Source organism: Eschscholzia californica, unplaced genomic scaffold (genome assembly GCF_041429995.1).
Source record: "Eschscholzia californica isolate CP2 unplaced genomic scaffold, dmEscCali1.0.p SCAF_3, whole genome shotgun sequence".
In the NCBI taxonomy this organism is placed as follows: Eukaryota; Viridiplantae; Streptophyta; class Magnoliopsida; order Ranunculales; family Papaveraceae; genus Eschscholzia; species Eschscholzia californica.
In genome coordinates, this window is record NW_028238420.1 from 40,151,664 (window position 1) to 40,176,183 (window position 24,520).

The following is a 24,520-nucleotide window of genomic DNA, read 5'->3' on the forward strand; positions in this document are numbered from 1 at the left end:
AGAATAAAAGAGAATGGAAGAAAACTTATAAACTTTCTCACTGATTTTCCTTGTCGCAGCCAAACATGCCCTAAGGGAGCAGTTTTCTCATCTTCCCGGAAGTATTTTCTCTCTAGGAAAATTATTTTCTCACCTTCTCCAATTCTCTTTCTCTCTCTAACTTTCTGATTTTCTCTCTCTTTCTTCTATACTCTCTCTGTTTAATTATAACTCTCTTCTATTTAAATCAAACCAGAGAATCAAAATAAACAATTTGAAGAGGAATATCATATAAGATAAAAAAATTGAAAATAAAAACAATTTCTTTCTCTCTACAAAATTCTCTTTCTCTCTCTCTCTCTGTCCCTCTATGTTTCTCTGTTTCTCTCACTAAAACAAAAGAAAACAGATGAAGAAGATGATGGTTTTGATTCCTGTTTCAATTCCCAACCGAGGTGAGTTCTCTGTTCATCTCACTCTCTCTCTAATCTCTTATTCCAGCCCGAGAGTGGATCCCCCCAAAACCGAGATACCATTAACTTAGTTATTTCTCTGTTTTATATCAACCAAACCAGTCGATCTCTCTCTCTACATTCTAAACATCCAGCCGAATCTTTCTCTCACTAAAGCTCTCGGCTCTTTCCTTCTTTCTATTAAATTATTTCCTTTCTTCTCTCTTCTTTCCTTTCTTCTCTCTTCTTTCCTTTTCTCTCTCGGTTATAAGAGAAACTTTCTCTGTTTTGAAAAATCTCGATTTGAAGAAGAACAACTCTCGGTTCTAATAAAAGGAAGAAGATGACGATGACGTCAGCTGACGTCATCGAGTCGGGTTGGGCTGTCCGGGTCACGAGTATAGCTTGGTGTACCTCTGGACGTGACAGAAAGTAGCCCACTTTGTTTCTTGTCCCTCTGATTACTTTGCTCGATGCGCACCACGTGTCCTTCTTGACTCTTGTTCCACCAAATTTGACCCGAACTTTGACTAGCTCTATCTTACTCATCCGGACTCCGATTTGACTTCCGTTTTCGCCTACGGGTTCGTCTTGGACTCTACTTTCCATCCGAGCACTAATACTGATCATGAAATCAGAATCACAGAATGACCAAAATACCCCTAATCTGCATTTCTCCGACTTTTATCCGTTTTGCACACATAACTCTGAAAAAGGTACCTGAGTAAGGAAACACAAGCAAAACATCAGAGTAACAGCTCGAATTAGACTAACTAGTCTAAATTAAGATATTCAGATGAGGCATTTTCATGACTCATCAGGCCCCCCACCACAAGGGGCCCATTTTTCGAGTGGTTACAAGTTCCTGGGTTCGTTCAAAATAAGGGTACTATTTTAACACGCACATTTTCAATAGCAAAGATTTTGTAGCTCAATGGAGAAGTTAGTGACTTTTAACTCATGGTCATGGGTTCAAACCTTATAGCAAGCAGTTTTCAACTCTTTCTTTTTTAAGGCCAACTCAAACTCTCCATTCGTGCATGACTTTCACACAAATATTTGTCTTACAATCTTCTTTTTCTATTTTTTTTCTCTCTCACTCTATATACAATTTTCTTTTCTCATATGTCCCTCTCTTATAAATTTCTATCTATTCTTATCTCTCTCTCCCTCAAGTCTGTCTCTCTGGACTATAATTTTGGATTGTGTAAGAAAGAAAAATCAGTGTTCCTACTTTCGAATAATAGTCTGTACTAATCAAGGATAACTTTATTAGAAAAAATGTTTGACCAATCGTATAAAGTTGTTATTCACGTTCACTGAATTTAGATTCATCATTGTTTTCATAAAACAATTTATAGGTAAACTATTTTAAATTTGTGTTATCACTTTGCATGTAAATTTTATTTGCGTCACATCTATATAAAAGGCCCCGATTAAGTTTGGCACCGGGCCCCGAAATTGTCAGGCACGGCCCTGGTACCCTAGCTCACTTTGTTAAATTACCAAAGTGAAAGACAGGGAGCAGAGGGAAAGAGAAATACATGAGGATGTGGAGATAAGATTAGGGGGTTAAAAACAATCATGTAAATTTTTGGACTAAACAAAAAATATGTTCCATAAGTCAATTTTAATTGATAAAGTCTCTTTATTCCGTAGAGAACTTTCTTCATGCCCCAAAAGCCACGGTCTTAATTTTTACCCTTTCAACACGTGAGTAATTGAGTTTACTCCTTCAAAAATAGGTGATTTAATTTTCTTTAGTACTATATTTGTTTGGTGTGTGGAACAATGGAAGAAATTTAGAAACACAAATGCATTAGTAGGAATTGTTGGTTAATCTCGCATTGGTTGTAGAAGGGGCAGGGAGTGTTAATAAGTGTGGAAGCAGTCTTACCTCTTAAGCTAACTTTTGGGGTGTGAGAGGCCCGAGATCACCCAACACTGGTATCAGAGCCCACGTGATAACAAGTCTCAACCCAATAACTATTGACGTTAAGAGTCAATGTGTGAGGGGTCATCCCACTTTGATTGTGGAATGGACACGGTGTGTGTTAATAAGTGTGGGAGGAATCTTTGTGGGAGGAATCTTACCTCTTGAACTAGCTTTAGGGGTGAAAGAGGTCCGAGACCATCCAACACTGGTATCAGATCATTAGATTTTGACAAGTAAGATATTTTGTAGGGTTATTTAGCGTATAGACCCCAGTTATTTACCTATATCAGGGATCCACCCCCAAAACGATAATGCTTTAGGGGTTACCCCCCATTTTCTATTTTTCCGTCAAAAGTCCGTTAAGTTGCGAGCGTGCCAGTCACGTGAGCTTCCTTTGACAAATTTGCCCTCTCCATCAGCTTTACTGTTGGGGGTCTTTCCCTAAATAGTTGTTTTAAGTGGGGGTCCTTCACCATTTTAATACTACTTCCTATCTTTTCATAAGAAAGCTGTGATTTTAGTGAAAACAAAGTTTAACTCTCTTCCAAGTGAGTAACTAGGTCGAGGTTTAACTTGGGTTTTGGAGCTCAGCTATAATGGAATTCTAGAAAAGAAGGTTTCAGATAAATGCCAGCTAAAATTGGAGAAAATTATTAGGTTTGAGTCATTATGCTCAAATGTAATGCTTTCTCTGTAAATTTGTGTTCTTCAATTTAGTACTTGATCTTGAATTTGAACCAATTAAGCAAAAGTTCTTTGCTTTTGAAAAAAATAAAAAAATTCAAAAGTTTTTCAATCTTTTTTTTCTTTTTCTCAAGATCAAACTGTTATTCATGTAATGTAGTTGGTATTTCAATCTTTTTCTATCTTTTTCTCTTGATCTTGATCTTGAACAGGTTGAAATGCCAACTACATTACATGAATAACAGTCTGATCTTGAGAAAATGAGAAACAGATTGAAAAACTTTTGAATTCTAGCTGACATTTATCTGAAACCTTCTTTTCTAGAACTCCATTATAGCTGAACTCCAAAACTCATGTTAAACCTCGACCTAGTTACTCACTTGGGAGAGAGTTGAACTTTGTTTTCACTAAAATCACAAATTTCTTGTGAAAAAATAGGAAGTAGTATTAAAATGGTTAAGGACCCCCACTGTAAAACAAATATTTAGGGAAGGACCCCCAACAGTAAAGCTGATGGAGAGGGCAAATTTGTCAAAGGAAGCTCACGTGACTGGCACGCTCGCAACTTAACAGACTTTTGACGGAAAAATAGAGAATGGGGGGTAACCCTAAAGCATTATCGTTTTGGGGGTGGATCCCTAATATAGGTAAATAACTGGGGTCTATACACTAAATAACCCTATTTTGTAAAAATGCATTGACATTTGTGTATTATACATATTATGCACTTTCATAGGCAACATTAGATTTTGACAAGTGTAAGGTGCATATGCATCTTTGAAGTATACGAGTGGATAATAATATGCATTTCATCAACTCAACCATTACTTCAACAAAAAAAAAAACGAAAAAAATGCCTTTCATCGCTTTCTAAAATTATATTCCATGAAACTTATTAGTTTGACCAGAAGAAAAAGTCTAAACTGATTAGACCAAATCATTAAAAAACAATAGAGAATTGTTCTAACTTTTTTTTTTTGTTGCAAAGAGAATTATTCCAACTTACAATTATAAACAAGTATACTAGTAGTATCTTATAATTAAGTTATGCCAATTGATTAAAAATAATTCTAACAGCATTCTTGTTGAGAACTAAAATCATCAAATAAAATATCAAAAAAAAATCATGATGTAGAGGAAAATTGAAGAAGCTCCAAATGAGTACATAATAATATATCCATCTCTTGACCCCGTTACAGTTGAGACCGGTTCATCTTCTTTCCACTGTATCTGCATAAATTCATAATGATACTACATTGTTTACGCTACTTTCTTCATCCAAATGCCAATTCGAGAACAATTTAGATAGTGAGTTGACTCACTCATTACTTATTAAAATACTCACTATTCCTAACATGCAAAAACAATCATAATATTCTTCAATAATTGAGGATATTATTTGTATCAGTATCATTTCTAAACAACAATTATAGGTATTAGATTTTTTAAGATTAATTATTGGTCCTTGTCTGTAGCTATAAACCTTCAACCATTCCCAAAAAATTGAAAGAATACGAGTAAAGTTGGCTAGAGTTATCACTAGTAACATTACTCTATTTATATATCACCTCAATACCGGATCGAATTTGTGAAGTAGATAAATCTTGACTATGGTGCTGCTTGTTTTTCATTTATTTTCAGATCTGAAATTTGAAATGGGGTCAATTCAGATTTCAGACGTTTGTTTTTTTTTTATTTAGGAAAATCTGAAATGTTAGCTGAATTAACTTGATGTCTGAATTGGCTGAAAAAAGACCCACATTTTTCAGACTTCAAAACAAGTCTGAAACCAAGGTAAAAGTCTGAACTGTGTTAATTTACATTAATAACCTCATGAATTAAAAAAATTTCACCAGAACCACCATCTCCATCTCCACCCCCACCACCACCACAACAACCACAACCCAAACCACCACTGCAAATCCCCACCACCACTACAAATCACCACCACCACTACAAACCACCACCACTACAAATCACCACCACCACTACAAATCACCACCACCATTACAAACCACCACCACCACAACATTAACTTGCCGACCTACTGTTAAAGAGAGAAACTGATAGAGACGGAACCCTAATTTGCACATCTACTGTTAGAGAGAGAGAGAGAGAGCCAAAGAGAGGATCTACTGTTATATATATATATATATATATATATATATATATATATATATATATATATATATATATATAGAGAGAGAGAGAGAGAGAGAGAAAGAAAGAGAGAGAGATGAAGTTAAACCCTCGCGTCAATCTACTATTCGAGAGAGACAGAGAGCGCGACTGAGAGAGACGAAGGGTTTACTTTGCAGATTTACTGGGAGAGAAGCGGCTGAGAGAGAGAGAGTGACTGAGAGAGAGAGAGAGAGAGAGAACGACGAAACCCTCGCTGGAACCGGTGAGGGTTTATCTTCCTTGATCTATTTAGGGTTTTCTTTTGGGTTTTCTTACTGTTAGAGAAAGAGAGAGAAACGAGTGCGAGAGATGACTGCCGAGAGATGAAGAAAGAGGGCATAAGAAACTTAGGGTTTTCTTTGGGTAAGAGCAAATTGAAACTAGGGTTTGTTTGGTTGAATTGCCACAAAGGGGTATAAATGTCAAAATTTCAATTCAGACCGAACAATTCAGATTTGAAAAACAAACATCTAATTTGCAAAATAATTTCAGCAAATTCAGATTCAGCTAATTCAGTTCAGCTAATTCAGATTCAGACATAAATAAAAAAAAACAAACAGCACCTATGTTTCTTTATAAATTGGGTTTCAAAGAGAGTGAGTTTAATTAGTTTTAGTATGATATCAGACCAAGTATTTTGGGGATGAGTCCAAGACTATGTAACTTTCCCCTACCTAGAAGGGAACGTTGAGCCACTAAGCCTTGGCGTTGAGTAAAGGTATTACTTTAATCCCACATTAAGTGAGTATTAGAATTTTGAAAGTATACAGCTCTTGAGCAATCCTTTTCTTGTAAGTTTTTCTCTTCAGATAAATCAGAATTTCATTCATAATCAACATGACACATGGTTTTGATAGTTTTTGACTCCTTTGAGTACAACATGGATTTACTAAAGTAAATAACAACATGAAGCTTACAAAGTAAAGACAACATGAAGGGAAAGGAGTACAAGATTGCAAAGATGAAATAAAAGACCCTAAAGGTCACAAATTAAAGATCCTAAAGATCACGAAAGAAACCCTAAAAGTCGTGAACATTATTATACTAATGAAAAAGATTGAACCAAGTAGAGACGCATGACGGTTGCATCAAGAAAACCACTCAACCATGGTGATCAAGAAGTTGGTGATCAAGAAATTGTTATGATTGATCCATCATCTTTAAGTCGAGAAGAACCATTTTAGTGTTACGAAGATTGATGATGAAGAAACTGTTACCCAAACCACCATCCTTGTCCCTGTCTCTCTGTTCTACTCCAACATGGATAATATTAGATCTAAAAGATATATAAAAACAAAGACGAAACCTCGGCGTAGGGATCCCTCCCTACGCCTGAAAATCTTGAAGATCACGAACAAATACGAGAAAAACAGTTATAGAGAAAGAAGAAAGAGGAGGAAAAATAGAGAGAGATAGATCCCCAATGACTTCAATTGGATCACGTGTTTTACCCCTTTTCTTGTAAGTTGTATTTGAAAAGGATATTATTTTTTTCGACACTACCCATACTCATCGGCTTCTACATAAGCAATATGGGACTAATTAACTTTGCTCATAGGGCGCACTTGTGTTATACACTCATTTCACCTTATAAACTATTACTTTTTCCTTGCAACCAAAAAAACTAGAAATTTTAGGTTTGTAGTCCAAAAACCTACACCTAAACGCACTTTTAGTCCACTCTAATTCTAATATGGAATATTAAGCCAAAATGTTAATATAAATAGAAATCTAGTCCAAATGGTTCCATCTCTATAGAAAACACAAATCTCTAGGTTTCATATATAATTATAATACTCATAATGACCTTATATATAAGACAATACCCTATTTTGAATATCAATTTCCAAAATTCTATTTCCTTTTTTATCTCTCATTTTCTCTATCCAATCTCCTCACAATAACAGAAATCCTTTATTTTCACTCTCTAAAACCGAAACCCTTCTTCATATCGTCAGAAACCATTATTCCTTCTCCATTTCTGAAGCTCTGAATCTTCTTCCAATCTATTTCATCAACTGAAACCACCATCGTTTATCCATAGTTGGAAGTCCATCATCAAATCGTCAAGTTCGTTTTCATTAGAAGAACACCAACTGTTGTAATGGTTAAATCTTAAGATTCATCTTTTTGTTTATTGTTCTTCATCATCATCTCATGATTTTCATTGTAATCGGGTTCATCAACTTCGTGTTAACTTTTTAATCGGCTTCATCTTTAAACATCTTCATGATTTCATTATTATAAATTTTCTCTCTTTAAGATTCATCATCCAACGAGCTCAACATGGTTAAATCGGTGGTTACTTCATTATCTTTGATCATGTTTTCATTATGTCCATGTATTTTGTTAATTTTCATTAGTGTTAGGTTTTAGATTTTGATTGATTAAATCTAATTTTCTTTTTTTCCTTTAACTATCCATACTCATTAGCCTCTTTATAAGCAATACGGGACTAATTAACTTTGCTCATATCACTTGTGTTATACAATAATTTCACCTTATGAACTATTACTTTTTTCCTTTCAACAAAAGAAAAAAACTATTACTTTTCTAATTTCTTTTGTATTTATAAGGAATAACAGGTCAGCTAGTGTATAAGAAAAAGTTTTCAGTATGATCCTTACTCTTAAGGTTATATGAAGTGGCTGGCATGATCCAATAATTCAATCTAAGGGCCCTAGCTAGATGTCTTTTGTGATTGATGATAATGAGAATGTTTGGTATCTATGAGTTAAGCAACTACTCATGTCCCAACTCCAATGGTGGAGATCAAAACCACCTCTCAAAGAAAAAAAATTATGCTCCACGAACACCGATTTTTTTAGAAAATCCCAAAATGTATCTGAGTTGTTCGGTGGATGGCCGATATATATTTCAATTTGTGTTCTTTATAGATCAACGACTTAGAAAGCGCCACTTAGCACATTTCCATAATTTAATTGTTCATTAAGAGTTTATTTAGCTTTTTCCTTGGAAAAAAAGTGAATTAGATTCTGAAATGTGTCACCTTTCATGTGCCTTTTAAAGAAAAAATAAGTAATTTAACAAAGTTTATCTAAAAGAAAATGAAGGAAAAGGTAATTGTGCTTCAAGTATATGCTTAGAAGATCCCTTTCTTCCCTTTCCACAACTACATAAAGAAACAAAGCCAACCTCAACCCAACATCTCAACCAAACTTTCCTTTCATTTTATTGATTTGAGTTTTATTAGTCAGTGTCTTTCTTACCCCATGGAAACTCACTTGGTTCATGGTAGAGTCTTCGAAGGCGACGAAGAAGACAAAGATAATAGAGAGAATGAAGATATCGACGATGGTCGATGAGGAAGAAGAAGATGATGGTTAGGTTTTAATAATCTAACCATGAACCATTTTAACTATGGGCAACTAAATATCCTTTGGCAATGTTTTGTAGTTTTTAATTGAGTTCATGTTTCTTCACTCTTAAAAGAAACAAAACTAAAGATGGAAAATTGAAAATGAAGAAGAAGAAGAAGAAAGGGGAATAAATTTCTTGTAATTTGCGTTTATTGCAGAGATATTGATCTTCAATTCTTCATTTTCATTATGTTCTATCTTTTTTAGTTTCTGGTTTATAAGTTTTCATGGCTATTTTCTGCAGCAGTACTATTTAAAACCCTCTCTCTCTCTCTCTCTCTCTCTCTCACACACACAGTCTCACACACACTCACTCTCTGACGAAGTCAGCATTCACTAACTGATTCATTAAAGTTACTATAGTTGGGTGGATCTAACTAGAAATTCCAATAGGATGATAAGAAACACAATCCATTATTCCATTTTTCAATTGGAGTTTAGAGTAAAGCTAATTGGTCCCAAATCATAGATGCCCAAATAGAACTTAGTCCTAGCTGAAATCCACTAATAGTATTGGAGGCACTGCTGGGACAGGTGCATATATAAATATACACACACGCCGCGAACGTGTGATCAGGCACCGACATTTCGATACTTATAAGTTTAAAAAGTGTTATCAAACCTAGGAAAATAAGTTAGGTAGAGCATAATTACGACGTAGAAGATAGAATTTGAGAGATATAATCCGGAAGTGTAATCTTAGCGATTGAAGAGAAGAGTATATTCTAAAACCGATACCCTCCTCCTTTACTGTATAAAATATATAAGAGAGAGAAGCAAGAGAATAAGAAAATAAGGCAAATAAATTAACCATTCATCTTCTACATGTATCTAACAAGTTCCACTCAATTTGGAAAGATAAAAAACACAAAACAAAAACCTTAATCAAAATAAATCCTCAAGTTTTCAGACCAAACATAAACTTTCTGAAATATAACCATCAAAAATGAGAATCAATTCTCGCCGGCTTTTTGATCTAGTAAAAGAAACCAAGTACTTTCCCACCAACATTCTTCCTCCTTGCCTCTTCGTGATCCATGATGCCAGCAGATGTTGTGAGCACGATATAACCGAACTGCATTGTTCACATTAAACATCGTAAAATACGACAAGCAATTGAGGTATATCAATCTACTTAAAATAGTAGGGATTGCCTGATCCACCTGAGCAACTCGTCGATTGGATCAGGATCAGGATCAGGAGTAGACCAGATGGTCTCATGCCTAACCCTTGATTTAGTTGTTATTATGAAACTTTTGTATTGGAGTTCAAGTATGCTTTTGAAGGAAGATAATTTTAAGGTTGAAAGTAACCTGTCTTGATGGAAGCAACCTTGCCGTCCATGGCTCAATCTCCTTAACACCAACGTCAAAACGAGGACTAATAACTCCACATTTGTTGAGTCTCCCGTTCAATTCGACAACAATTTTACCAGATCTGTGATCATCAACGTACTCAAACTCCCCAATATAACCTGTACCAAAAAACCAAATTTACATAATGAAAATTAGCCATGAAATGTGGGAGATGACAAATGAGAAGAAAGAGAAAAAGAGTGTAAGGTTGCGAACCATGCTTCTGCATAACCATAAGGAACTTAATGATCACTTTAGACGAAGGTCTGATCATGACTTGTCGCTTGCCCCTCTTCTCAGCATTGTACATGCTCTTAAGAGCATCATTCAAAACACTTACTCTCACCATCCTTGCTGAATTCGGTTGCTAGAAAATACGAAAAAAAAATAGTTATAAGATACAAGATCGTGGTTAAGATATTTATTAAGGGAATCAATTGAAGTAACAAAGACTTGTCAATTATGAGGTCCAATTTGTTTACCAACGTTTTCCTTTAACTACTTAATCTTTGTCAGATCAATTTTTCAATGAAACTCATAGTATCATGAAATTGCGCTCATTTCATAACTTATTAGCTCATATTCAACGACATTATTTACTTGAATCGGGACAAATACTGTTCATTGAGAAACCAAAAACAAATAAATAAAGAAGAAAGATAGTCCAGCGATGTTTGTTTGAAGGGACTGGGATTGTTTGAACGGTACTCCTCGGGCATGGCATGGGGAAGTAATCCAGCATACGATCTTTAGACCTCACAAAACTAAACGAAGCAAAGACAACATTTCGATATTGGGTTGGCAGTTAGATGTTCTTCAACCACCCCTGATTGAGGGAAGTAAAACACCAAAAACATGGATTCAAGTCATCCAGCCACAACCTTTACTGATTATTAACTGCCAAAATCTACCCCCAGTCCCCATCTTAGGTCTGAAAGCTAAATTGTAAAATGGACTTCAACTTTCAATCTCTAATAGAATCCATTTTAGTATTATACTGAGAAATTTCTCTAGTTTTTATACCTCTAAACAGATATGAAGATCCACATGTACAAAAATGAAACAAGAACTAAATCAGTGATTTGTAAGAACCCACTGAATCGGATGAAATGGATGGATCGTATATTTGATTAATGTCGAATACATTTTAATTGGTACTAAATCAGAGAAAATGAATAAACATCTAAGCGATCAAATAAATAAAAAGACGATTACAAACAGAGTTGAAGTTATTGGATATTGAGGGAAGAATATTGTTAAGGAATACCCAAATCAAACCTCTAATTAAGAAATAAAATATGAGATTAGAGCTTCTACCTGTGAGTAGATTCGCCTCTGGTTCCTCTCTCTCTCTCTCTCTCTCTCTCTCTCTCTCTCTCTCTCTCTCTCTCTTCTGGACTGCTAAGAGCTTATTAGATCAAGAATTAGGGTTTTTCTAGAGAAGAAAGAAAAGGGCGCCAATGACGAAAGCACCCTTCGATTAGGTTTTATTTTTATTCCAATAATAACCCTTAGTCATTCAGTGAATACCCGTTGGGAGCTTCTAAAGGCACCTGCGAAATTTTTATGGTGGTTAATATATGGACAATCAAATTTCTTAGGTGGACAATAATTTTGGGCATATTTACAAATCAAATAGTTAGAAATCTTATATGGACAATAATTTTGGGTATATTTACAAATCAAATAGTTAGAAATCTTATATGGACAAAAATTTTATAAAGCACCCAGGCGCCCGGCACCCACTTTGACCCTCCCTTTTCTTCTTCTTTTTTACTTCTTCCTCGTGTGTTCTTCCTATTGGCTTCCTCCTTTCTGCTTCTTCGTTTCTTCTTCCTCGTGTCTCCCTGTGTTCTTCTCATTCGTATGATCAAAATCATCATCACGACAAGGAACCGCCATTGAAACCATAAAGCATCAAACCACCATGAAATCATAAAGCATCAAACCAATTATTGAACAACCAGATGTCACCATCATCTTCCTCTTCTCATTCATATCATTACCATCTTCTTATTCTTCGTGAAGATATTAATAGAAAGCCAAAAAACAAGTAATATCAAAACATCAAACCCTAAAACACAAATTATATTCAGATATAATATTGAACAATCCAATTAGATCTGGTATTGAACAATCAAATTAAGTTAGAATTTGTCTTGATGCAAAGTTAGGATAAGATAACAACTCGCCAGTCTAAGGGTTTCGAACTGACCCCACCGAAAGCCAAAGAAAGGGTTCAGACAGGGCCAGTCTGAAACCTCTTGGACTAGTCCTAGTCTGAACCACTGCTTTGGCTTTCGGAGTGGTTGATCTGAAGCCTTTATATCCTGGTGTCAATAGATGTTTGGGGTTAAAGGAGATTGATCTAAGTCAATCTCCTCCACCGGATGCTAACAACAATTTCTTCAGGGGCCTTTAGTCGCTCACATATCGATCACATCGAACCTCTGTTGGGATTCATTCGACGTGTATACTTTTCTATTTTCTTGTTGTTAAAACAAAAACATGTTGCCTCTACTACGAAATAAAGAATTTTACCCACATACAAATTTTTAAAGGAAAATAATAGGTTTTGTTAAATTTTTTGAGACAACAAAACTTCATCATCTTCCTGAGCATCTCCCGCCACCATCTTTCAGTACTAATTCCACCCATCACCTTCTCCTTCGCCGGACCTATTACAGAGAGGGGGGAAGAGAGAAAGATGGGAAGGAGGGGAAAGAGAAAGAAGAAAGGAAAGAGAGAGATATTGGTGGTCGATGGTGGTGGTAGCGGTTGGAGTTGGAGAGAAAAAGATGGGAAAATATTAAAGATCGTCGAAAATGACAGTTTATCAGCGACCCTTGCCGGCAAACTATCATTGCCGTCAATCTTTATTATTGTTGAGAAAGCTACTAGCTACTTCATCGTGTCTTATGAAAGTCCGTTGTCTTGGAAATTTAAGAAACAAAGGATTGTTTCTCAATCTTTTATTTGCCAAAATATGGTAGTCTTACTTTTCTTACTACCAAGATGGCAAGCTCCAACAGTTGGAGGAGGAGAGAAATGAGAAGGAATGAGAGAGAGAGAGAGAGAGAGAGAGAGAGAGGGGGAGAGAGAGAGAGAGAGAGAGAGAGAGAAAATGGTTGTGGGGGTGAAGATGTAAGTTAAAAAACAACTACCATGTATTGTGTATTTTAAGATTCTTAAGATTAAAACCGGATGTTTTTCCTCGAAGTCTTCTCCATTTTCTTGTTTGGTACCTTAAAGTAGCCGCCATTAAGTGTATATTACCCATTTCAAGGGTAGCTACTGAATTTTGCCACTTTGAGGTCATGCAAAATCTCATTGCTGAACTTAGAGCAAGTCCAACCTCAGCCAGCCCTTGATTAAGGGTCGGCTGAAGGCCCTAACAGACCGTAGGGGATGTCCCCAACGGTCATGTTGGGGAATCCCTAGTCGTTGGATAAAATACATCCCATCAACGTGTCGATCCGAATAGTTTCTCAACTTTGAAAAAAAAATATTATTTCGAAAATAGTTCAAACATGTGTTTCATAAATACACAAAATCACACACGTTTTCTGCATACCCACAAAAAGCCCACACACGTATTTCCTACATTCACAAATTTTAGACCTAAAGAGAAGCTGAAGTTGGAACTGAATTTTTGGGGATGAGCTGAGGCTGAAAATTTTGAGTGAAAAAATAGTTTTTATGGACTAAGAAAGACTGAGGTTGGACTTGCTCTTAGAGCAAATCCTGTGCGGGGCGGGTTGAGGCCAAAATTTCAAGCTCCAAGTTCAGTCGGTTGGGGCGGAGCTCCAACCGACTACTTCAGTTGCCCCTAACATTAGGGGCGATTGTAGCGTCCCCAACATGACCGTTGGGGACCCCTCCCCAGCCGGTTGATTTGCTCCAACGGTTGGAAATGTGTTCAACCCCACCCATTCTCATTTCATCTCCCACTTGTTTCTCTTCATTTCCATCTCTCTACTCTATTTCTGTCTTTCCACTCTTTCAATTTCTTTATCTCTTTTAAAAATTTTCTATCTTTTCATTTGCTCTCCTATGGATCCACTAGATACTAACGAATTCGACGACCAAAGTTATATGGAAACTAGGTGTCCACCGCGTCCTACGGACGCGGTACATCCCTTTTGGCTAACGCCTTCCAGATAGAACGTCGAAGTCAATTCCTTCTGAGTGGTGCACGAATATCGAGGCGATGCGTATACCGAGACGTTTATGGGTCGCAAAATGTAGAGAGAGAGAGAACGGTTAGAGAGAGAGAGGTAAAGAAAGAAGATGAAGAAGAGAGAGAAATGAAGAAGAAGAGAGAGAAAGAAGGAGATGAAGAAGAGAGAGAAATGAAAAAAAAAATATTTTGGTAAAGGTGGCCGGCCGGAATTTTTTATTCCGGCCGGCAACCATTCGCCGGAGAAGAAGGGTGAGGTGGACAGAGTGATGTGTCAATTGTTAGATGAGGTGGACAAAGAAAAAGAAAAAAAATAATTACAGAAATGCCATGGGGGTAGAATTGGGAGGTTGAAAAAATTTGGGGCCATTTAGGAATTTTTTGGGGCCAAAACGAACTGCCGGACACAATTAGGGGCCAAAATGGCCAGTTGGTCAGAAATCGGGGGCTAAAACGGAATTAACCCATTTGTAAATACAAAACTGATAGAAAATTAAAGCTATTTATAGAGTGAAATAATTAGGTTCTTACTGAGTCAACATATTTGACCGTATTTTTGTCAAAATTCAACAATTATTATGAAAATAGTTGTAATATATCTAATTAATTACATGAAGATTTTTTACACCAACAATATGTTAAAATGTACGGCAAATTACATAGTTCTTTCCAAAGAACTCTCTCACTCAAAACAAAACAAAAAAAAAAAACAAAGATTTACAATGTATAATTAAAATTATTATTTGAACTGAACAACAATTACAAAGACCTTAACTTTGATCGTTATACTAAACCATTTACATTAAAGAGATGGAAAGATGGAGAAATAATAAATTGATGAAGAACAACTACAAATAGGAGAAAGAATTAGAAAGAAAGAACTAAAGAGTTACATTGTGACAATTATATATCAACCCAGTTACATTTGAAATAAGATCAAGAGTGAAAAAGATTAATGCACAATGCCTTCTCTTGCTGGAGCCTGAAACATATGAAATCAATATTACTTTTGAAATCACTTGCAATGACAAAGTAGAATGAAATCTAAGGGAAGAAAAATCTAAGAGAAGAAAAAAGAAGCACATAACGAAAACAATAACAAAAGTGGAGTAAGAGTACCAAAGTGAGCAAAAGTATTACAGGAAACCCACTTCTTCATCTCTATGTCACTTCAAAGTCCTGCACTTTAAAAAATAAGTGGAAAGAAAAACGAAAATTAATATGGGAAGTCACTACGAAATGAGATAATTAAAATGAGAACTTAAAATCGACGAACAATATGGAGAAATAATTAAAATGAGAACTAAGAAATACACCGAGAGATTGAGAGGGATGGTTTGAATCCAATTCAATTTAAAATTTACACAATAAAGTTAAGAGCAAAGTGGCTATATTTCTATATAAAAATGACATAAAAATTATAAAATAAACAAATAAACTTACCAATAGAAAAATTTGTATCTTCAGTGTTTAGAAGAAGAGAGAAAGAGAGATCGAAAACAAATGAATGAGTTGCCAGGAGAAAATAACTGTGGGATATATAAGTTTGAAAAAATAACTGTACATGAGATATTAATGGGAGAAAATCGAGAGACATTTCAATATTAAAGTTGTGAAATTAACCAGTTGAATTTCAATGTGTGAAGACGTGGGAGAATATTAAAGTGGGAGAATATTAAGTGAGATATTAATGGGAGAAAACCGGTTAGAAATAACATAACTGGGAGAGAGTAATGCGAGAAAATGAAAACTAACCAAGAGAAAATAAAGGAATTAGTTATATTCAAATTTGTATTTATCTATTGACATTATTACCTTTTTGTTTTGATTCAAATTACAGGGAGAGAGTTTTATATCATCCGTCGGATGTGTTCCCAACCAAATCTCTAAAATAAAATGGACGGCTAGACTTATACCCTGAATAACTACTGAGCTGTTTTATTATAATAGATGTTGTCCCCTAATTTTACTTATCTGTCGGCTCAATTAGGGGTTGATGATTATGAAGTATTTGAGGATTCTTCTGTGCACGAAGGGACGAGTTCAACAAAAGTAACTAAACAGGAACCGTACAAGCCGGATGAAGATATTTTACTTGCTAATTTTTATTTGAAAATCTTATTTGATGCGATTGTCGAAAATTGTCAAAAATATAAAGTATTTTGGCAAAAAATATCAGATGAATATATTGCAAGTGCAAAGTATCAACCGCACACTTAGAAGTTGTAAATCTCGTTTCAGTGAGATAAGCTCTGAATGTCAAAGTTTTATATCTACTTTGAGGCTAGTCAATAAAGTTCCAAAAAGCGGAGAAAACGATTATGACCGGATAATTGTTTCAAACTTTTAATTCTTTTATTTCTATCTTTCACTTCATAATATAAACTTAGAAAATGTTTAGTTTCAGTTACAAAGAGCACTTGAAATGTATACAAAAATCACCAAGGAAAAGGCTTTAGGTTCCAACATGTTTACAAGAATTTGATGACACTAAACAAGTGGATGGCAGACATGTCAGGAGAGTCAACATCCAGCAAAAGGGATCTCAGTACCAATCCATCAGAGGAAAGACCAATTGGTCGTAAACAAGCAAAAGCAAATGCAAGAGTCGGAGAAAATTCCACAAATTATACTGTTACAAAAACTCCGACTGAGGGATATTGGAAAAATAGAGTAGAAGAATCCCAACAGAGAGCAACAACAATGACAGAAGCTATACAGGTTCAACAAGAGGCCCTACGAGTTCAACAATAGTATCTACAAGCAGATAGAGAACACAAGAACAAAAAATATGGGATGGAATTATTGAAGACTGATGTTAGGTCTCTCGACGAACATGGTGACCAAATGCTTATAGCAGCGCGAGAAGCTTGGTTTAACGGTCAACCACGAGACCCAAGAAACCCCTTGTAGCTATCTTTAATTTTTCTATTGTTGTTTAGTTGTATTTAAGTAGTTTTAAATTTTTAATCAATTATTAGTTGTAATCAATGTTTTTTAATTGAACTTATTCAGTAAATTGAGAAATTTCAAATTCAAATTTTCGGCCTCAAGAGAGGCTGAAGCTGAATTTTTTAGGTTGAGCTGAGGCTGAAAATTTTGGATGAAAAAGTGGTTTTTTCGGCCTAAGACAGACTGCCATTGGATTTGCTCTTAGAGGTGATGGCTATGCAATTTCACAAGCCTTTCTAAACTTCAAACGGGCCTTAGCGACCCTCTTTTTAAACACTGCGAGAACTTTTTGGATTGAGAGTATGACATATGAGCAATCCCGATTGAAATCAAATGATTCTTTATCTAGATATGGTTGAAATCAATGAGAATGGGTTACCTAAATTATCAATCATCAAATTTGTTCTGAATTAGGTCTATCAAACGAATGGTGTGACTGTTTGTTGCAGTTATTTGGTAACAGTAACAAAACTGGTTATTCGGTGGAGCTTGACATAGGCAATGGTGGATGGTTATTACTCACTTAGTTGGATGCCCTCTTCCGGTTCTTCCACAACCAGTAACACCAGTTGAATTTTCAACCCCAGTTCTACCCTTTCTCTTCCATCTTTGGTATTGAAATTCTTCTTCATCTTTACTTCAAGATTAAACAAAAACTATCAGACTCGATTTGACCAATGAAATGATATAAATAAAGCATCAGCCTATCAAATGTTAGAAAGTAAATAAGGAAAACCAAAACCTAAAGCATAAGATTTTTAGAACTCCAAATTTGGCAGTAGAGAAGCTCATTACAAGGCAGTTTAAACCATGGAATTTTTAGAAGAAATAGAAAAAAAAATTTGGACCATTTCTCGATTTGTGCGTGTCATCCTTGCGCAGGGGCCATGCTAATCTTCTCTGTATCGTTCCAATTTTATCGGATGTCCCCGAAGGGACAATGATTACTCTCTTGACCGTGTATATGAGGATCAGATACTATTATAAGGCAGACAGTGTGGGACTAAATAATAATTGAGTTCATAGAAACTCTTGGGGAAAACAGCCCACTTTGGTAGTTGGGTTTCAGAAACCTTGTAGACCGAATTTTACTCCTTGTAGCTCATGGGTAAGGATTGATACCCGATCTACCATAGCTGTTGCAGCGACAATTGGCTCTCCAGATGAGTCTCGCAGAATCGCTCTCCAAATGAGTCTCGCAGAATCACTCTCCAGATGACTCTCGCAGAATTGCTCCAAAGTCCCCTTCAGTAGCATAAAATGCGCCGTTCTTTACTATGCAATGTTGAAAAACAATCACAAATAGAATTTTATTCTTTATGATTCTTAATTCAACAATGGTTTTCAGACCGATTTAAGTGGGGGGGCATTTACTAAATCTCCCGTGCAGTTTTAGGTCCTTAATATTTAAGTTGCTCCAACCCGGATGTTTTTTGAATTACTCTGAAGTCTTCCCCATTTTTTTGGTGCCTTAAAGCAGCACCCGTTGAGGTTATGCGATATCTAATTGCTGAACTAAGAGGTTTGCAACGGGCTGTGCCATCTCACACGCCTTTCTAAACTTCAAACGGGCCATGGCGACCCTCTTTCAGGCAGCCACTCCCTCTGGTTAAACACTGCCAGAACTTTTAGGATTGAGAGTATGACAAATAAGCAATCGGATTGAAATCAAATTGATTTTATCTTGATATGGTTGAGATCGAGGACAAGGGGTGACCGAAATTATCAATCGTCGGGTCTGTTCCAAATAAGGTCTATAAAAGGCATGGTGTGATTGTCTGTTGCAGCTATTTGGTAGCAGTTGACCGTACTGGTGATTCCATGGAGGTTCACATAGGCATTGGTGGATGGTTATTTATGTTGGATGCCCTCTTACTGCTCTTGGACAACCAGGAATACTAAACAAAAGCCAAGCAAAGAGGCATTATCTCAGACCAATTTGAATTTTCAACCCCTGTTCTACCATTTCTCTTCAATCTTTGGTAGTGAAATTCTTCTTCATCTTCAATAACACACAAAAAGTATCACACTCGATTTGACCGATGGACGTTTTTCCACGACTCCACTGTTTTGTCCCTAAATTCAACAATGAAGTAGGATAACTTGACAGACTTGGAAAACCAAAACCTAATACGAGCATAAGATTCTTAGAACTCCAAATTGCCATTAGAGAAGAAGCTCCTGTAACAAGGCAAGTTTAAACCATTGGTGGTGTTTGGGGGAAGAAATGGAAAAAAATTTGGACCATTTCTCGATTTGTGCGTGTCATCCTTGCGCAGGGGCCATGCTAATCTTCTCTGTATCGTTCCAATTTTATCGGATGTCCCCGAAGGGACAATGATAACTCTCTTTCTCCTGCATATGAGGATCAGATATTATTATAAAGCAGACAGTGTGGGACTAAACAATAATTGACTTCATAGAAACTCTTGCGGGAAAACAGTCCACTTCGGTAGTTGGGTTTCAGAAACCTGGGCTTCTGACGAACTGAGGCAGGGTTCATGAACAGGAATTACTATGAGCACCCTTGATTAGGCTACACCCAACTACTTTCCTTGCACAATCTTTTTAAATTTTTAGGAAGCCTTCATTTCTGTTTACAAGGACTGGAAGAGTCATTATATGCCATTGATATAGCCACAACAATGAAATTTCAATAGGAGGATGGAATGAGCATATGCAAGCCCTCAACCGCCGAACAAAAACCCTGAAAAGTTATCCAACAATGATATAAGTGTGTCTAAAGACATTCGAACTTACCGGGTTTAAGTTGTACCAAGACAACCAAATGAAAGTAGTATCGAAAGTCATCGCCTAAAGATGTGGTTGCTCACATTGTTTTTTCCTCATTATTACCAACAGGGTTAGGAAATGTCAAAGTCCTAACACAATGCTTACTTTGGAAACTTTTGAGTTTTACTATGTAATGTTGAAAAACCAATCATAAATAGAACTTTATTCTTTATGATTTTTCATTCAACACAATGGTCTTTTTGTTTCTCCTACCCTTTTTCCTTTTATATTGGAATTCTTTGCCCCAAAGTCCACCTACTAAGAAGTTGGGTTTCATACATTTGTCCTAAATCTTTCATAGGAAACCGAAATCCATACTTATTATATACATATATGAATTATTTATGTTGGAGACCCAAGTCAATGAAACTTACTACTTATATATTAGTACTATGAGAAATTGGAATTTAGGGTAACAAAAGTGAGGAATAAAATAAGTTAAACCCCCATACAATTCCCCAACCCCAAAAAGCTTAAACAAAAGAAAAGCCCCTTTGATAACTCCCATGTGAACCCCTCCAACATCTCGTTTGTAGTACCACTACGTGCCGTAACTTGCAAGGCATTCCCTCAACTCCAAACACTAAAACCCCATACCTAATATTAGCACCTCCCTTTCTTTGTTTATTTCTTTCTCTCTCTTCTCTTCTCTTCTCTTCTACTTGGGAGATTCTTCTTTGTCATGCCTCTTGCTGTTGCTTCCTTGGTTGTTGTGGTTAAAACTGCTATGTTTCTTCATTGATGATGATATCTTTGGCTTCCTTGGTATACATTTAGCTCTCACTCCTTCAATTTCCTTCTCTCTCAGCACCAATTTGGAACTCCTGCCAAAGAAAAAATTAACTTTTTATCAGTCAATTAATAAAAAATTGACCATATTCTACTCTACTCCTAGACTAGCGGAATTCAGATCAATTTAAGCGAACAAACAAGATTTAAAGAGAGCAATATAGCTAAACTCATTCTCTAAATCATATCAGTCCACCAAAGCTGGTCGGAAAGATCAGACATTATTCCAATTGAGTGAAACGCTCGTGTTATAGTCTACCTGAAATCTAAGTCTATACAATCTCGACTAATTTAGGTGAACATACAGAATTAAGAGATAAATTTATCTCAATTTTTCTCTACATCCTTTCGGGATGCCTTAAAGGATCATAACCATACTATCATTTTACAAGTGAAATGACTAAAAAAGTCAACAACCACTGCCTAGTTTTTCATGATGACCCACATTTATTTCAGGGCCATACTTCTACCACCTACTCCAAGTCAACTGTCTTTCACATCCAAATTTCCTCGAGATTCATTTTTTTCATAGATAGTGTCACGGATTAGTACTCAGAACATAAGAATCACAAAATGAACTGAGAACAATAATAAGAACTTGATTCCAGATTCACAAATAGTTGAGGGCTACTTCGAAATTTTAAATAATTTTAGTACCAAAATTGAATTAACTTTTATAGAAACTGAGAAAAACAGAGTTTTGTTTTGAGTCAGAAAAATAAACAGAGAAAGAAATGGCATACCGATCAGCATTGTAAGATGAAGATCTCTTTAATGCTGAAAATTCGTCCTTCTTCGTCTCTATTAAGCTTCCACTGAAATACTCTTTATCTTCCAGTTGAATCCTTGAAAAACTAGGGTTTTCAGTCAGATAACAATCAACATGATCTTTCAAATCATTTGAAACAACACGATTTGATTCTCCTCCTCCTCTAGTTTCACCACCACGAGCTGGTGGTAATCTTGATTTATAGTAAGAAATTAATGAGAATCCTGTTTCTTTATCAGCTATTGAATCTTTAAGAGAAATTGCTCCACAAGAAATTAACTGCATTAGTACTGCTGAAGCTTTATTTCTTCCACTTGATTGATGATGATGATGATTATTATTGACCGTTTGATTATGAATATCTAATGATTCTCCTTCAGATATGGTGGAAACACGACGATGTGCTTTAATTAGGGTTTCTAGGGTTTCCGGACTTGGTGATGAAGGAGGTGGTGAAATTTCTTCTCTAGTTAACTCAGTTGTGAGACTTTCATATTCTCCATCATCATTATCTTCTCTGATCATTCTTCTTCGTTTATCATCAGTTTGCGTCGCCGCATCTGATGCTTTTCCGGCTGAATCCATGATTGATTCAGCTTTATAAACTTTGTATTCATTAAGATCTATTGAACTCCATGATTGATTTCTTCTCCGTACAATTACCGGAGGAGAATCAGAATCTTCACCTGATTCTTGTGTTTCCGGCAACCTTTCCAGACTTGAAGTAGATGATAGATTTTCATTAGATCTACTTGAATTTAATGGAGGTTCGAGAAGTTCTGATCCTTTTAGAACGTATTCTTGACCTTGTGCTGGATAAATGAAATCATTTTCTGATAAATCTTGCCAAACGAATCCATTTTTATAACTCCTGAAACATTGAAAATCAAATCAAACACAGAAAACTCATCAATGATCATAGAAAGAAGAATTTTAGGGCAAAATTACCGTTTTGAAGACCAGGAATACATGCTTGCCATTCCTTTCCCGCGCAATGTGTTCAATCGATTAATGAAATCTGATCAGAATCAAAATCAAAACATTCAGAGAAGAAATTGAAAGAAATTTAGAGATCTGATTAGTAATTTCTGTTTTAATTTTTTGGTCTTACCTCTGAGATAGAGTCCTTCAGTTGTAGAGAGAGAAACTTCCATGAAATGAGGATGTTCAAGACTACCACTTCGACAGAGATAATAAACAACAGCAACTTTTCTTTCAGTTTTTGGTTTTGATTCTGTCCAAATTTTTGTTCTTTCAGGACTTATTTCTCTTTCTTTCCATTTCTTTGGCATTTGAATCTGTGTTTTTCCTCCTTTTGAGCTTACCGCCATTAATCAATTGTTTTCCTGTAAAAACAGAGGATCATAACATTATAACAAAAATCTCATAAATTTATCAAAAGAATAAGCAAATACAGAGAGATTCTCAATGCAGAATCGTTACCGTAATGTAGAGAGAGAACAGAGAGTTAAGTGAAGAGATTTTTTAGTGAGAGAAAGAGGAGAGAGAAGGTGGGTGGGGGGAATTAAGATTTATAGGAGAAGGTCAAGAAGGGGAGTGATGATGAGAAAGGGAGGTGTGGACACAACGGAAATGTTCAAAAAAGGAAGCGGCAGACAATAACAACTATCAAACAAATTTCTTCTCTCTCTCTCTCTCTCTCTCTCTCTCCTGAGACTTCTGTAGTGAAATTTAATAATATTATAAGAGAAGGGTTTATCCGTAATATTTTTATAATCTCATTAATTTGTAAGTACTCTGTATTAGTTAAGAAATAGCAAAAGGGCCCTGGTAAACATTAAGGTGCCAAATCCCGAGTTGTCTGAGTGAAATTTTGGTCAAGTTTCTTGTTAAAAATACAATCCACACCTTATAAAATGCCCTAACCTGACTCAATTAGTTTAACCTTATCAGTTATCGTATATATCAATTTGTCATATTTAATTACACCAACCATGTCACCTAGGGGTGGGAATTATACATGAATGTCTGATACCCGTCCCGTTGACCCGAATCCGACTAAGCCTGTGCGTTACGTGCCCAAAGATGGGTACAACCCGCCCGCCCCGATGGTTTTTAATTGGGGGCTGAGGTGAAAAGTCCTGCCCGCCCATACCCGAGCCCGAAATATTTACTCGACAGGTGCCTACATATGCCCACCCTTTTGGATGTCCTTTATTCTTCACTACTGTGGAGTGCAAGATAGCTCAATGTAATTTTACCCATCAGATTAGGGTTTCCTCCAACATATATAACCTACACAATAAATCAACCCATTATCACTTACTCATTAGCATAAAGGAGCGTGGAGAATCCAAGCTATCTCTCTACTCTATCGTTTTTTAGGTCTTCTTCTGTACGAAATAGGATTTTTCTCTCTTTGATGTTCTTTGCATCTCTTCCATCTCTATGGAGCGATCTGATTTTTGGATTTTTTGTGTGAAGGAAGAATAGGGAAGAATAACAGAACAGACAAACACAAAAAGTAGATAGAACTAAATCTCGTGTTTGCATGTATCAAAATATACTTCATATAGAAATATACTTAATTTTCTTCTTCTTTGATCTCTGTATAAGCTAAATATATATATGTATATTATTACGTATTTCTCTCTCTGATTATATTATATCTATTTAGTTTGCAGCAGATATCATTAGTTCTGTTGCAAATCTGTCTAGATCTAGGTTGTATATGTAGCAATGATAAAGATATGGATCTATATCAGTTATTTTCATTTCTTGTGTAATTGAATCTATTCATGCTTGATCTTATAACTTTTGTAGAAATTTATTATCCATTTTTTCATCTTGAAAATTTTCAAATTTTCGGTGAGCCCGTTACCCGATCACCCGACGCCCGTTTCACCCGGGCCTTTAAACGGGCTTGGGCGGCTCCGAGCATGAGAAATTTGTGAAATCTCCGGCCGAACCCGCCCGCTTCCTTAATAGCCAAAGAGCAAATTTACGCGCCCACCCGAGCCCGACTCATTACTACCAATGGACGCTCACACCCGCCCGATTCCCACCCCTAAATGTCACCTAATAATAATGTTAAATTAATTTATTCCTT

General features: G+C 35.9%; 2 protein-coding genes and 2 non-coding genes across 4 annotated transcripts; all 4 read right to left on the bottom strand.

Moving 5' to 3' along the window:
- Positions 1-9,397: 9,397 nt before the first annotated feature.
- LOC147550253 (small ribosomal subunit protein uS8) lies at positions 9,398-11,583 on the bottom strand. The gene is made up of 4 exons (XM_086670326.1): positions 11,285-11,583; positions 10,184-10,334; positions 9,926-10,086; positions 9,398-9,687 (listed from the first exon to the last, which is right to left on the bottom strand). Exons 2-4 carry the CDS (start codon positions 10,314-10,316, stop codon positions 9,589-9,591), a joined length of 393 nt encoding a protein of 130 aa, XP_086526452.1. The 5' UTR covers positions 10,317-10,334; positions 11,285-11,583; the 3' UTR covers positions 9,398-9,588.
- A 6,352-nt stretch (positions 11,584-17,935) lies between these two features.
- LOC147550254 (U6 spliceosomal RNA) lies at positions 17,936-18,038 on the bottom strand. Its single transcript, XR_015239107.1, has one exon. It is a non-coding gene; the product is annotated as a U6 spliceosomal RNA (small nuclear RNA).
- A 1,294-nt stretch (positions 18,039-19,332) lies between these two features.
- LOC147550255 (U6 spliceosomal RNA) lies at positions 19,333-19,435 on the bottom strand. Its single transcript, XR_015239108.1, has one exon. It is a non-coding gene; the product is annotated as a U6 spliceosomal RNA (small nuclear RNA).
- An 817-nt stretch (positions 19,436-20,252) lies between these two features.
- On the bottom strand, positions 20,253-23,103 carry LOC147550256 (protein SOSEKI 5-like). Its single transcript, XM_086666396.1, has 5 exons — positions 22,894-23,103; positions 22,562-22,796; positions 22,399-22,468; positions 21,425-22,321; positions 20,253-20,716 (listed from the first exon to the last, which is right to left on the bottom strand). Exons 2-5 carry the CDS (start codon positions 22,779-22,781, stop codon positions 20,551-20,553), a joined length of 1,353 nt encoding a protein of 450 aa, XP_086522522.1. The 5' UTR covers positions 22,782-22,796; positions 22,894-23,103; the 3' UTR covers positions 20,253-20,550.
- Between the last annotated feature and the right edge of the window lie 1,417 nt (positions 23,104-24,520).